The sequence below is a fragment of the Poecilia mexicana genome, unplaced genomic scaffold (genome assembly GCF_051168715.1).
Source record: "Poecilia mexicana isolate PSO_F unplaced genomic scaffold, ASM5116871v1 scaffold_4, whole genome shotgun sequence".
Classification (NCBI taxonomy): domain Eukaryota; kingdom Metazoa; phylum Chordata; class Actinopteri; order Cyprinodontiformes; family Poeciliidae; genus Poecilia; species Poecilia mexicana.
Genome location: NW_028263373.1, coordinates 17,904,295 through 17,919,336, shown reverse-complemented (window position 1 = coordinate 17,919,336; position 15,042 = coordinate 17,904,295). Strand labels below are relative to the sequence as shown.

The following is a 15,042-nucleotide window of genomic DNA, read 5'->3' as shown; positions in this document are numbered from 1 at the left end:
TATAAAGCATAATATGTTAGAAATCAATCCTTCATTTCATGTTCTGATTGCAAGTTTCTGGATTATTTGATCAAATTTCTTGTAATAAAGTGTAATTATGGCTGAAGTACATAAACGGCCTTGAACAAGTAAATCCTTGAAAGTTTTACATTATGTCAGGTTAAATCATACTTTGCAGAACCACATTTTTCAAAAAATGTCAGTCTTTCAAGTATAACTGCTGGTATTCACATCTAGAGTGAAATTTTTGTCCTTTTTTTTTTTCCGAAATAGCTCAGACTGGATGAATGGAATTGTCAAGTTTTTCCACAGATGTGATTTAAAATTGACAACTGGGCCATACCAACATACTGTGTTTTCATCTAAATAGTACTAGTGTACTGAGCAGTACTAGTGTACTGAGCAGTACTAGTGTAGCTCTGGCTGTATGTCTTTCCTACCCTGTATTAACCTTCTGTCCTTCTCTGGAGCAGCTTCTTGTTACTGAAAAACTAATACTGCCTCCAGGAAAAAGGTAAATACTGCTCACCTGTGGGGTTGAGGACAAGCAATCCAAACACTATTGTATCATTGTTGGGACTCTGTCTTCATGCTTTCTCTGAGTCCGTGACTTTTTTTTTTTTTTTTGCATAAACCAGATTTGTTGAATACAGTAACAATCCTGTCAACAGATTCTCCCATCTCTGCATGTCTTTATTTACAGTGACCCTCTTGTCTCTGATTAATGTTCTCCAGTCACAGCCTGCCAGTCTCATTTACGTACATGAAAGAATCATAGCCTGGACATGCACCATTTTCAACCACTTTGGTAAATAATAAAGTTTTAAAAAAATTATTTTCCATAGTTACAGACTATATTTATCAGTAAGAACTCATGTCATTTAGCTAGAATAAATTGTGTCCCACTACAATGGACAATCCTCTCCAATGCAAAACATCACCAACTAATTTACACTTCTAGCAGTAGCCACTAACATAACATGCCTTTCTTTAAAAAAAAATCATTTTTACACTCTCTTCCTCTCAATATAATCATCATCTTGATATATTTTGAAAGTTTTGATTTAAACTGTTCAGCTTTTTTGAAGAAATGCCATCTCAATGCGATCTCACCCCCTGACGCGCAGTGTATTGCTAACGATGTTGGATTTACTTCCTTGCAAGAAATTCTGAGCTGTATGCATTAAATTGAGAAGTGATGGATAAACAAGCATTTAAAGTGACTCACTGACTCAAAGTGATGCACAAATTTATCATATAACTAGAATAATTTTCATCAGTATGTATGAGATAGCGTGAATTAACAACCTGCTCCTTTGTGATGCTAATTTCCTAAGGCTATTGGTGGATATGAGCAGTGATAATTGAGGAGCAGAGCTGCCTTTGAGCAAGACAATTAACCACCAGAACTGCACTGCAGATCAGATTGTTGGTATATTAAATGGTAGCCACTGTTTCTGACCTGCTTCATTGATCTGAGGAGCAATCTAGAGCTAGTTTATATAACTGAATCTTGTTAAAAAGTGCCACAAACATTAGATAAATGGACATGCATGAAAAGACAAAAATCAAAATTTTATTTATTTAGATTTCCTGTATTTTAGGTTCTAAAGTCACTCATAAATAGTCTGAAGTAGTGCATACATTCTATATTAAAAACACTCTGATGCAGCATTATTATCATGCAAAGAAATGTACCTATAATTGTACTCAGATTATTTGGAGGTAACTATGTAGGCTGCTTAATGTTTTGATGTTCATCAAAGTTGCACAGAAAGCCTTTGAAGCCAAAGGAATCGTCCAAACTAAACAGTGAACGTTTCTCTTCCAGTGATGCTTTCTGTAAGCTTCAATGTATGAGGATAGAAACATTCCTTCAGACTGTCAGTCTAACCCTGCTTTTCCTTCCTTTACACTCTACAAGCCAATCAGGTAGAGAAGATAGAGCCTGGGATACAGAATCAGTGTGGGCGACTGAGTAGGTGGGATCTGCGATTCGATTTCTGCATCTTCACGTGTGCAAATTCATCACATGGCAGAAGACAGAAGGATGAGTGGGCAGAGCAGTGACAAAAAAAGAGAGCGACAGAGAAAATACCACTGCAAAGCAAAGTCAAATTAGAAACCCAGTGAAAATGTCAGAAAATATGCAGTGTTATGACACAAGTCAGACATTATCAGCATCACCATCTTCTGACCGACTGAGTGAGGCTGATTTAGACATCACGTAGACTTGCTTATTCCTAAAATTCTTTCCCTGGACACAAATTGCTGAGTTAGGAAGGATGCTTAATAAAAAGTGCCACGAAGCAAAATGTAATGAATCTACTCTAGCAGTTTTAACTGCAGGTAGGTGCTGACTGTTCTGTTCTCTCAAAAGAAGTCACATGTTAAGGATGTTTTCTCCACATCTTATAAAAGAGAAATCTTTCTCCTGTTTCTGGTCTTCGATAAGCCTAACCTCGACGGAGCACAGGAAGTGCAGCCCTGTCAGATTTTGACAGGCTGTAAATAATTGATGCTCCAATCTGAAAAAGGTAAACAACCATCATGAAGTGGTGTGAAGGGATATGGCAGGTGACGGGGGGGAAGGGAGAAAGTTGAAAAAGAATAAAAGACAGAACTTGTTTGGCATTTCCCACTAATCTATCAGCTCATTTTCACATTCACTAGAAACCCTGTCACACATAAACGCTTTACATTATTCCCTGCTAACCAGTCAGTCAGGATCCATGCTGGGCTTGTTTCTGGTGTGAACCCCACTTACAGCTCAAGGTCAACTGAAAGACTCTTTGAAGTAATAAGGGATGGGTAAGCCAGTACCCAGAAACTCCCCCCCGACCCCCCAAAGATTAACAGATGGAGGTATAATAAGCTTTTCCATTTTATTGTGAAATTATACAAATACTAACTGCTTGTCTTCTTCTCTGGAAATCTGACATGTAAATCCTGACGTAAAACTTAAATAACTTCTGAACTAGCATAGAGGAGAAATAAAAGCAGCGAGGGTCTACAAACAGACTGCAGGCACAGTGTGCGTTAATCGCATCTCAATTGCTATTCACTGAACCGGCACTGCATCCTACTGAGATTTTGCTCCAAAATAATGAGGAAACCTCATCCGAACTCAGCGGGAAGCCTTTAAAGCCATCTCATTTCAAACGCTGACAAATTAGTTAAAAATTATGGGAGAATACATCCTAAATGTATTGGAAATAAACACTCAACACAACAAAGTGCAGAGGTTGAAGTCAGAGTGTTCTGTTGAGCCTTTGGTTCCAATCTTTGTTGAAATGCCCACATGTTGAGTGTTGTTTTGCATTTTCCTCAGGTTGTTCCTCATAATGTTAGTTATTATAGAACGTGGGAGTCCAGCTCCAGTCCTCGAGGGTCGGTGTCCTGCCAGCTTTAGATGTGTCTCTGCATCAACATGGCTGATTCACATGGGCCACCTACCTGCTTCGCATGTTTAGGTTCTGCAGAGGCCTGCTAATGATCCTTCATCTGATTCAATTGTGTTGAACCAGGGAAAAAACAAAAACATGCAGGATACCGGCCCTTGAGGACTTAAGTTATCCAAACATTTAAGACATGTTGTTTCGAAAGCGCTTCATCCATTTTACATTCTGATAAAACAAACAAAACAAAAAAAACACTAAAAAAATAAAATAGTAATTGTTTTGTCTTGTTTTAGCTAAAATACCTGCTTGTCCAGCTTCTGTCTTAGTATAATGCTTGTAAGACATATGGAATGAGAAAAACGACTTTTCACAAAACAGGCCTCTGTAGCTGAGAGAAAACTGGTCAGTATCCCTCCACACAAGGCATCAGATTTTGAGTCTAAAACCTGATGCCTACAAAAAAGAACCAATAAGCAAAGTATCTCACCATTTGTAGAGGCCTCTTTCGCAGGTCCCTCTCGGTGACCAGTCTGTCCTGGTCAGTGACGTAGAGACCGCGCTGAGCCAGCGCCTGGATGACGGCATCGTGGCCCAGCAGCGGCTTGGCAGCATCGCTCTTCAGGATGAGGCTGCCGGCCCTGCAGTACAGGTCAGCAGACAGCAGCAGACTGGTCACAGGGGGCTTCAGGTGCTCCTGCTCATACTGGTCAGTGTAGAAGGGGTCCTGTAGTTCTGCAGGGATGCTGTCTGTTCAATAGTGGGATAGAAAACGGATGGATTTATAACTAAAAGGTTTCATAAATCGCTCAGCAGGTTTAGCACGGCACTTATGGGATAACCACAGAGCTATGACTTCTCCATGACTGGTTGTTAGAATGTTAACATCATCCTTTTCAAAATCCAGTTTTAAGTGAAATCAAAATCTGAAGCAAAAATGGAACAAACATCAGACAAGAAAAATCTATTCACTTTTAGCCTTAGTTTCACAAATTAAAGAAGAAACGCAAAAGCAAAACTCAGGAAAGAAAGATAAATAAATAAAACATAATGCACAAATTCTGACTAATTTAAAACATTAGTCATTGAATCAATCTCCTCCTTTCTGATACTACTTCTTTGCTCTGCATGTTTGTATTATCTCTTGACATGGATGCGTACGGATAGACTTTAGTGTTGCTATAGAAACTGCAGGAGTGGAATCCGATCGATTCAACTCGTCTTTATCTGTGATGCTTTCAGTTCTCTGGGAAAACCCTCCACACTGCCTGCGTCTTCAAAGGGACTGGCTGCATGTGAGTGTTAGGCTGCATGTTCATCACCTCAGAGAAGTCAATGACAAAGTATTTGCCAAAAATTAACTAGGATTTCACTAATTGTGCAAAAAAAAAAACAACAAATTTATTCAACCCACCCCGACTGACTTCATCAAATTTGCCTTTTGGACTGAAGCATTTTATTGCTGTAATAATAAACTCAAGTTATCACTGAGAAAGTAGCATTAGCTAAACAGAAATACAGCACGCATTTAGCATTTAACACTGATGTTATGTTCTCTACTACATAGCTCCGACAAACACAGACAAAAATCTGTCAGTCACCTGCCTGACGGTCAAATACAAGGACATTTAGAGATTAACTCTGTGTGATTATGAATCAGGGATGCAGACACCAGAGCTTATTCAGATACTGCTTTTATCCCCCTTAAAAATATGACCACAATCTGTTAAAAAAAAGAAAAACGAAGAAAGAAATGTAACTTCAGATTCTAATCTTTAATTCTTCATTGTTCCTGTTTGATATTTACATTTGATATTTACATTTGTTCCTGAAGGAACTTTCCTATGGTTGTTATTCATCTCTGTATTTTAAGTGCCTTTATATTTTAGTATTTACATACATAAGATAATCTATATCTTTATTTATATAAAACACTGTTTCCAGCTTTCAACATGTTTTTGTGTCAGGTTACAGACTTTTCCAGTTTGCAGACCATATAAATTTATGGAGATATTTCTTCAGTGATTAGTCAAAACAAGGAAGGAAAGGAAGAAAAAAAGAAGGAAGAAAGGAAGCAATGTAAATCTATCCTTAGAAAGATTAATGGATAAAATGGAATAAAGCATAAGATATGAATATTTTTCTAAGCAGTTTTATTTAATCATATTCAATAAATCTTCATAGAAGCCCTGTCACTTACCACTGGAAATAAGGTATTCATGCCACAATAGATCTGTGTGTCTGCATAATTCTAATAAATAACATCAGATGAATTGGTGCATTAAAAATGAGATCACTGTATGATGTGTTGCAGCTTTCTGTGAGACGATCCACTGTGTGGTTTGTATCTTGTGCACACTTGCATATTCCTGATGTGCTCCTGCATTACTGCAATGAGATGAATGTGAACATTCGGTACAGCGTAGGCAGGGATCTGGATATGAGCCCGCTCACTGTCTTTTATTTCCCTGCCTCCCTCCCGCTCCCTGAGGAAGGCTATATTTTTGGAATCAACCCATTTCATTCAGTCCTGATTGAAAATACACAGAAGGTCTGCAAGGGATGTCATGTTTGCAGGCTTGTTGCAAAACAGCAGCGGGAGAGGATGAGCCCTAACACACCAAGCTTCGCTGAATGCACCAGAGCAGATGGGCTAAACATTAAAATAGTGCTCAATACAAGGTTTCTTCTCACTTTTATGTCAAAATGTCATGTAGACAACAGAGAGAACAATAAATGAATGGCTGAATGGATAGAACTTTTAGACAATGGGACAGGGAGTAAAGTGTACAAACAAAAGTTGTTTTTTTTACTGGCTTTTTGTTTTTTCTTTTTATCCAGGCCTGAAAAATACATATTATACTGGATCAAATTATGCTTTTAGTTGTTAACCATTAGATCCATTTAAAGCATAGTGTTAAACGCAGACACTGACTCACCATTTACTTTCATCTATGTTGTCAGAGATAAGTTTGCAAACCATCATTATGGAACAAACCTGAATGCTTAAACTTCCATCACTCAAAACCAAGCTCCCTCATTAAAAAGAAAACACTTCTGGACAATATGAAGTTCTCTGCAATCCCACTGTCAAGCCGACTTTGTCTGTTATCTGGAGCTGTAGAATATATTGTATTGCAATCATCATTCCAATAACAACAAGTCCAACATTGAGATTGTAACAAACTGCTTGACATCAGGATTGGGTGGACTTTTTTTTTACACAGCATGTGTTATGCATTCAGTCTCTGCATGACAACATTACATTCACCCAACTAGATGGACTTTCCCTGATATTTATTCCCACACTGGATCAAGATCTTGGTGACCCAGATAGCAGAGCTCCAGGTGATTGTTGGGAACATCCTGATCATGGTATAAAAGATGAGCGATGGCTTAACTGAAATTTACCATCACAATACGGAACAATAATGACAAGGTTTCCTAACATAAATCAGCTCCACAATGTTCCATGCAGATACCGCTGGAAAATTATGTTTTATTCAAAATGTGATGTTTGTCTTTAGATTGTTTTTAACTTGGATCCAGAACGCTAAGAGTTGCTTATTTTAAGACAGTGCAACACCTATAAAACAAATGATTTTTTTAATGTTCATTTCAGAATGTAAGATGGCCACAGGTGACAAAACTGTAGAATACTGCTTATGAAAGAGGGTTAACGAAAACATAACTGTAAATAAAAGGGAAGAAGCTACTTTTTAAAAGGAATTTTCGGGGGTTCTAACAATAGGCCTATTGATACTGCCAGATATCTTTGTGTGCAGTGTTCATGAAATGATTGAATAATAAAACAGACAAACAAAGAATTGAATAAACTATGTGAAATATGAAATTACATTTCTTATTTAAAATTATAATTAAGAGAAAATAAAGAAAATGGACAATATTGCCCTACCTGTTCCATAAGCCTTGGACACCAGCCATCTGAGGCTGCAACAGATTTTGGCTCGGGAAAAGTCATAATGCTCGAAGGACTTTATGGCTGGAGCGACGAAGCTCTTCTTCGCATCCCTGACGTCCTGAACTTCACCCATATTTCCTCCGCTGATGCTGTATGCAGTCAACCCTAAGGGAGCATCCCACCACCGGAATGTATGGAGAAAAAAAACAATAGGCGGCTGTAACCTGGAGAGGTGAAATGACTCCTCACTGCTTATTGGCAGCCTCTTTCAGTCATAAAACGCACAGATGGTCGTGCTTTTGTCCTTCTCGCTCTTGCTGACAGAACGGGTTGCTAGTCCTGGGGTTTCCCATCCATTCTCTCGGTGGGACCAGCTGAAATGGACTCCGTCGGACAGGTTTTCGAGGTTTTCAGGAGGGGGAAAAAGCTGTTCTTTGAGTCAAGTGAGAACAGCAACGTTTCCGTTATTTTGGTGGCGAAGCAGACAGCTTCTTTCTTACATATCTACCAAACATTGTAATTATAACCTGGCTATTCTGTCTTTTCGTTTTCATTCAGCCTATCCTCTGCCGTTGTCCTGCCGCACCGCTCCGAGGTTCTCCAGTCCCGCACCTTTGTTGGGTAGTTCGCATGCGCACGTGGTGCCTTCTATTTCAGTCGGATAACACAACTTCTTAGAGTTCCTCGCAGCTTTACGAGCTATTGCGTCAATTTGCGGACATGGTTTCAGCATATTATTAATAATTAATTATTTAATTATTAATTAATATTATTATTACAACTTTCTTCTGAAGGTTAACAATCATGGTTTGATTAAATTAGTTTTCTTCTCTATTTTTACATCCTGAACGCACCTTAGCAGCATATACTGAACGCGTTCATTAAATCGGACATTTTAAGATTATTTGTAACAGTCAACATGTTAGTTTTGTATTATGCATGCTATATTCATATATAAAATATCTAGATACTTTATCCCACTATTAATACAGAACAGTGAACGTCCCATAACAATCTTTTCAAGTGTTTTTACTTTCTTCATAACTGTCTCAACCATTTTTAGCTTTTCTTAGTTTTAGATGCCTTTTTTCTGTTATATGTTTAAATAATTAAATTTGTAACATTTAAAAATGTTACAAAAACACCACAGCACAGCACAGTTTTTACACATTATTCACATCAAATATGTCTGAAGGTTATCCTCCCGCTTCGGATGTTATCCACATCCTTCCTCATATTTATTTTTTTGATATGCAAGCTATCATAAAAAAAAACAAAAAACAAAATGTTGACAAGGATCCTCTGTTCCTCTTTAAAGTGAAGAACAGTTACAGTTAAAACAAGATATCTGCTAATAAAAAGACACATATGCTACTCATTTTTTTCCTCACTGTCTGAAGTTAAATCAGACCAGTTCTTCACTTGCTTTAGGTTAAAAATAGTTCATATATGTTAAATGCCAGAAAAGTTAGCAAAAATATTTTTTATGAGATTTATTATTATTTATTTATTTATTTTTTTACTTTCTTTGAATTCAGAACTTTACATACATTTGGTCAGTATCAGGAATAAACTGAGAAGCTTTGTCTAATTTAACATCAGACAGTGAAAAAAAAGTGTGTATGTTCTTTTTATTTGATGGATGTAAACTTCTGTTTCAACCGTATGTTGTGTAATGAATGCTTTATTTCTTTTTTTTATTTTAATATATATTTTTTAATTTAACCTTTAGCGTAATTTTTTAACCGCTATATAAATGTAATTGATTTACTGAAAAAAATTGTGCTTGATTAGATTAGATTTTTATATGGTATGTTTATTTGCCTTTATCAGTGCATGATAAAGTCCCATTCCTGTCAGTTGGCACAACAAAAACAATGCAGCACGTGTGACATCTACATCTAAACTATAGCGTGCAACAGCAAGTTTTTTCAACAGTTTTTTTCTGCGTGACTTTTTATATCATTATAACATATATCATTCTTCAACTTTTGCCGTCTCCTCAGCATATTTTCAGTTCTCAGAGGTGTATTTGCAAAGAAAATCAGATTTCATATGTTTAGATCTCAAACACCGACAGCTAGATTGTTTCAGACAAGGGACCCATCTTCAAGAGAACACATATTCACCTTAATCTTGAGTTTTATTGATCCAACATTTTATCCTATGATCTTTAGAGATTAAATCATGATAATAAGCTGAGCTGCATTTTTTTGAGAAACTACATTTATCTTACCAGTACTTGGACACAAATCAGCTTTGTTGTGTTTGTTTTATTGTCTGGACATATTTACCGCTATTTATCTGTGAAAAATTGGTTTGGTTACACTGTGTATGAAAACAACATTTATAAATAAATTATAATTAAAAAGTTAAGATAAATTCAGCTTCATTATTGTTATATTTCATGTGTTGACCACAAAATGAAATATGCAATCGTTTATCCACTTTAACTCATTCCTTTTTACGTTGTACTATCAGTTATTTTTTTAAACAAACGAAGAACTACCTTACCCACATTGCAGTGCGTAATTACGTCATCACTGCGCGCTTTGTGGTTGTTTTGGAAGATTTGACGAGACTCGTGAAGGTATTCATGCTATCACCGTGTACTAAAGAGAAATCTATTATATTTTTCTTACATTTGTGAATTGTAATTGGTGAAAAAAATAATACTAGATATATAACACAAAACGTACAAAACGCTTGTGCCTTGCTCATAACGTTAATGTGGCTTTACAAGACTTTAAAGTCATAGCAGCCATTCGGGGCGCTATCTTTTATAATTTATTCATCCTTTATTATTTGTATTTATTGTAATTTTTTCTTCACATTTCTACATCGTAGGCCCTGTTTCCACCGCTCCAATGTTTATGCCAAGAGCACTGAAAGTAAAGAGACCTGTCCAGGCACCAGGGCACGGCTTAAGTAAGAAAATCAAGACTGATCAAGAGGATTGTGACCAAATAAACTTGCAGGCATCCACGCAGAAAGATGAAGCATGGGAAGACTTAAAAACACAGACTGACAAAGGTGAACATTTGACGGAGACCGCAAAATGTGAATCTGCAGCTCAGTCCTCCTCAGATGACGCAGAAGAAGAGGAACCAGTGAAATCTTTCAAAAAGAGCCAGAGATGGCCCGAGCCAGGAGAGCCTGTCTGTGTGATGTGCGGACGTTATGGGGAGTACATATGTGATGCTACTGATAATGATGTTTGCAGCCTTGAATGCAAAGCCAATCATTTACTGCAAATGGGAATTAAGCCTGGACATGATGCCTTTAATGTTAAGGATAAAAACACAGATGGAAGGACTTCTCAACCTCACCATCCAGCTGTAAATCTGGGTACAAGTGAAGCAGGCTATTCCTACAGGGAAGATCCGTTCATCTCAGGCCTCACAGATGAACAAGTGGAGCGAATTAGATTGGAGCTTGGCATTAAAACCGAGGGAAAAGATGTCCGAAGACCTATTGTTGAGTTTGAACACTGTGGTTTTCCATCCTTGTTAAGTGGCAACCTGAAAAAAGCTGGTTATGAGGCTCCAACGCCAGTCCAGATGCAGATGGTGCCTGTTGGCCTCACAGGGAGGGATGTGATAGCCAGCGCTGACACAGGATCAGGGAAGACCATAGCTTTCCTGCTGCCTGTGGTTGTGAGAGCACTAGAGGTAAGGTAATCTAGCCTCCTTTACAGGAAGATGTCAAAAACTGAGTCATTCTTTTTCAATGTTACTTTCAGGAAGCAGCTCACGGCATATGCAGTCCATTGGGTCTGATTCTGACCCCCACCAGAGAGCTGGCCATACAGATAGAGAGACAGGCCAAGGAGCTGGTGATGGGCATCCCTAACATGAGAACAGCCCTGCTTGTGGGAGGCATGCCTCTTCCCCCACAGCTGCACCGCCTCAAGAGCAGCATCAAAGTAAAGTCCCTGTTTTTCACTCCAGTCAAAGCATTGTTTTGTGAAATTTTGTAGCATTTCTTCCCCATCATCATGTTGGTTTCTCTTAATCTCCTTTAGATTGTTATCGCTACGCCTGGGAGGCTCATTGAAATCCTGAAACAAAAAGCACTTAAACTTGACAAAGTAAAGATTTTGGTGGTTGATGAGGTAAGACAACTTTAATGTAATGCTTTGCAAATATCTATTCATACCCACCAAACTTTTTCCCATTTTGTCATTTTTACAACACAAAACCATGGTGGACTGCCCTAGTGCCCCGGCAACCAGGCTAAGCAGGTTTTCTGGAGTAAACCTACATAGTGTACAGGGGCTGCTTCTCTACTTTGTATTGTTATATCATTTAAGATCCGGATAAAATACCAATAAAATTCACGTTGTAGCAATGTACAACAGTTTAAAAAATATAAGTTATCGTAGGTCCTTTAAAAAGGAGAGTCTTCTTAGCTTGGCACTTCTAAAAAAAAATCCTCGTGATTAATGTTTGCAGTTTCAGAGACAAGTCAATAACAGTGGTGAAAAAGTATTTGAAGATATGTAGCTCCATGGTAACAAAGACTAGCTAATCTTTTATAATTATACCCTGAAAATCCTTTCACAACATGACTCCTGTGGTCTATCCTTTAGGTTGACACCATGTTGAAGATGGGCTTCCAGCAACAAGTTCTGGAGGTTCTGGAGCATGTTACAGAGGAACACCAGACTCTACTGGCTTCGGCCACTATCCCAGCAGGGACGGAGGACTTGGCTGCTCGCTTGGTCCATGACCCTGTGCGCATTGCTATCGGTGAGAAGAACCAACCGTGTGCTAACGTCAGGCAGATCCTACTTTGGGTGGAGGAGCCCTCTAAGAAGAAGAAGCTGTTTGAAATACTTAATGTAAGTTTATATTTTTTTAGCTTTATTTGTAAAAGTTAAAGGCAAAAATTGCTTAAGTTTTAGGGTTAAAGGAGGGATTTTGGATGGAGTGTCACTGTAATCTTATCTCCATTTCCTGCGTAGGTTTTAAAATTGGTCTTTGTTTTTGTGTAAGATCTTGGTGCACTACAAAGAACAAATCCAACTTGTTTAGAGAGTAGCACAAGAAGTATTGTAGTTGGAGATTTGACATTTGTTTTGCTAATCAAACCCATATTTTTGTCTTTGTTCTTATCTCCCAGTCCTGCCATGTACGGGTACCAGCTTATTTATTTATTTTTTTTGTTGGCAACTGTATGTAGGAATTCCTTAAACTCCAACAACCAGTCTCCCTTAACACCATGTTTATACTGCAATTACCACAGCCTTGGAGCCATGGCCTCAGTCCAGGAATCCAAGTAATGGCCCACAACATTTATCCAAAGAAAGGAGAAGCAGGTCTGCTCTATTTGATCCAGGGAAAAACTGTTAAGCCATAGTTTACCTGAGAATAACCTCATTTTTAGAAGGATTACAGAACTCTTTCAGTTCTTAGTGGAAAATAACTCTGTAAGGACAGGGGTAAGTGTATGAGAAATACAAAACTATGGTGCCAATATGATTTTAAAAAGGGAAAATCAGTTACTCCAAACATAAATTGAAATGTGGCTGAAAAGTTCATTTGTTTCAAAAATTCTATTAATGAAGGAAATTGATATTATATACATTCATTATGCAGTGTTTATTTTTTTGTGTTTCAATGAATGTGGTTTTCAACTTATTATTATTATTATTATTATTATTATTATTATTATTACTTATTATGATTGCAAAAAAATTAAAGCACTTAAAAATGCTTTTTAAAGTTTCTCCTGGTGTGTTATATCTGCTGCTAAGTATTTTCAAATGGCAGCAAATCCAGCTCAAACATGTGATTGAGGATTTATATTTGGACTCTGCAGTTTGATTTTTTAATATCAGCCTATAAAATGGCTAAAAAAAAACCCAGTCATAATAAATAAATTAAAATATTATTGAAAAGTTAATTTATTTTAGTACGATAACTAAATTCACTAAATGGAACATAGATTAATGACAGACATCTTTAGTCTTTTATTTCTGCTTTTTTTTTTTTTTTTTTTTTTTTTTTGCTTACTTGTAATGAAAACATAATATTTAAAATGAAAGCATTATATCAGCCCATTAAGAAAAACATTTGTAATACAGTGGGCTTATTGAAAAGTATGCTTAATACCTGCTTAATAGATATTCTTTTCAAAAGGTACTTTTAATTTGATAAATGAGCCCCATTGGAACATATATTCTAATTTACTGGATATGGCCATAGTCACTGTAGCCATACATTCTGTTAGTGCAACAACTTTATGGTTGTAATAAATACAGTTTCCATCCTCCTAGGATAACAAACTGTTCCAGCCTCCAGTCGTGGTGTTTGTCGACTGTAAACTGGGTGCCGATCTCCTGTGTGAGGCAGTTGCCAAGGTGACGGGCCTAACTACTGTAGCAATTCACTCTGACAAAAACCAGAGGGAGCGCAACCGCATCCTTAAGGTGAGATTAACGGCATGCAGAATATTGATACATGGAAGAATAAAAGAGCGCCAAGTGTTTAATGAAACAGATCGATGTTCTTGAATTAATAATTGTAGTTACTCAACCCACAAATCTACCAATGTTCCATTATTCTACATTTTAATCTAGTAAAATGCAATGTAATGTTTTTAGACCTAGTAAAAGCTCATACAGTCTGTCAAGTTTCCGTTGTGTAAAATGTGTTCTGGTTTTTTAGGGTCTTCTGGATGGAGACTTTGAAGTAGTAATCAGTACAGGTGTGCTGGGCAGAGGACTAGACCTTGTCAATGTGAGATTAGTGGTTAACTTTGACATGCCAAACACAATGGATGAGTATGTGCATCAGGTTAGTAAACTTATCTCATACTTCACTCAAAATTACTGTCTAGGTTATAACTAGAACATTACAGTTAAAAAAAACCCCCATCTAATTATGTTATTAATTATTATTATTATTGTAGCATTTTGAGTATAAATGGAAAACAGAATATGTCTCCTAGTTTATCTTTTATGTTTTCTCACCAGGTGGGGAGGGCGGGAAGGCTGGGCCACAGGGGAACAGCGATCACCTTCCTGAACAACAACAACAAACGGCTGTTCCTGGAGGTGGTGAACAGGGTCAAACCCACTGGGTCCATCCTGCCCCCTCAGCTCCTAAACTCACCATACCTCTTTGAACAGCAGAAGAGGGAAAGTCAGAAGAACAAGATGCAACATGACGACATACTGGTTACTAAAAACAACCTCTTGGACATCATAAAGAAACATGACCGTCGCAAGAAGTAACTGATTGGTCAAACCTGTACTGGGGCTTTCTGTTAATTATAGACATATTAAATGTTAAGTTTGTGTTTTGTTTAATTACAAATAAACATGTATTTCCTATAGTTTGACTATCCCTTTTTGTAAACATTGTAAGAATGCAGCTACAGCTACTAAAGTTATAAATTGAGAATGTTCTCATTTTCTGTGCATTTCATGCAATTAGTTTCCACTTGGTAAAAATTTTTATTTTTATACTAGTGTGTTTATGTTTGAAATTCTTCTTTCATAAGATTAGGGACTGTTTGACCCCCAAAATACTCAGGTGGCACTGTGCCTCTGCTAGAAGTGAAACGGTGTTGAGCAAATTATTATCTTTTTGTCAAATCTTTTCAACAAATAAAGTTGACTAATTTGTTTCTTTTTGAGACAAATAGTGTATTTTTTTAAAGATACTTTTCAGTAGTGCGTTTTTAAAAATGTACACTGACAATAAAAGCACTGCT

The 15,042-nt window shown here is 37.2% G+C and overlaps 2 protein-coding genes across 2 annotated transcripts in view; one reads left to right on the top strand and one right to left on the bottom strand.

Annotated features, from left to right (window-relative positions):
- The window catches only part of camsap2a (calmodulin regulated spectrin-associated protein family, member 2a), a 43,643-nt gene extending 35,664 nt beyond the window's left edge, over positions 1-7,979 (bottom strand). The window contains exons 1-2 of the mRNA XM_014967363.2: positions 7,315-7,979; positions 3,889-4,148 (exon numbers count right to left, since the gene is read on the bottom strand). Of these exons, the coding sequence (XP_014822849.2) occupies positions 3,889-4,148; positions 7,315-7,453 (399 nt within the window). The 5' untranslated portion in view covers positions 7,454-7,979. The remainder of the gene's footprint in view (positions 1-3,888; positions 4,149-7,314) is intronic.
- Positions 7,980-9,834: 1,855 nt separating this feature from the next.
- ddx59 (DEAD (Asp-Glu-Ala-Asp) box polypeptide 59) lies at positions 9,835-14,970 on the top strand. Its single transcript, XM_014967374.2, has 8 exons — positions 9,835-9,910; positions 10,168-10,991; positions 11,063-11,245; positions 11,345-11,434; positions 11,912-12,163; positions 13,601-13,753; positions 13,992-14,120; positions 14,300-14,970. The coding sequence occupies exons 2-8, from the start codon at positions 10,188-10,190 to the stop codon at positions 14,558-14,560; spliced, it is 1,872 nt and encodes a 623-aa protein (XP_014822860.2). The 5' UTR covers positions 9,835-9,910; positions 10,168-10,187; the 3' UTR covers positions 14,561-14,970.
- Positions 14,971-15,042: the final 72 nt, after the last annotated feature.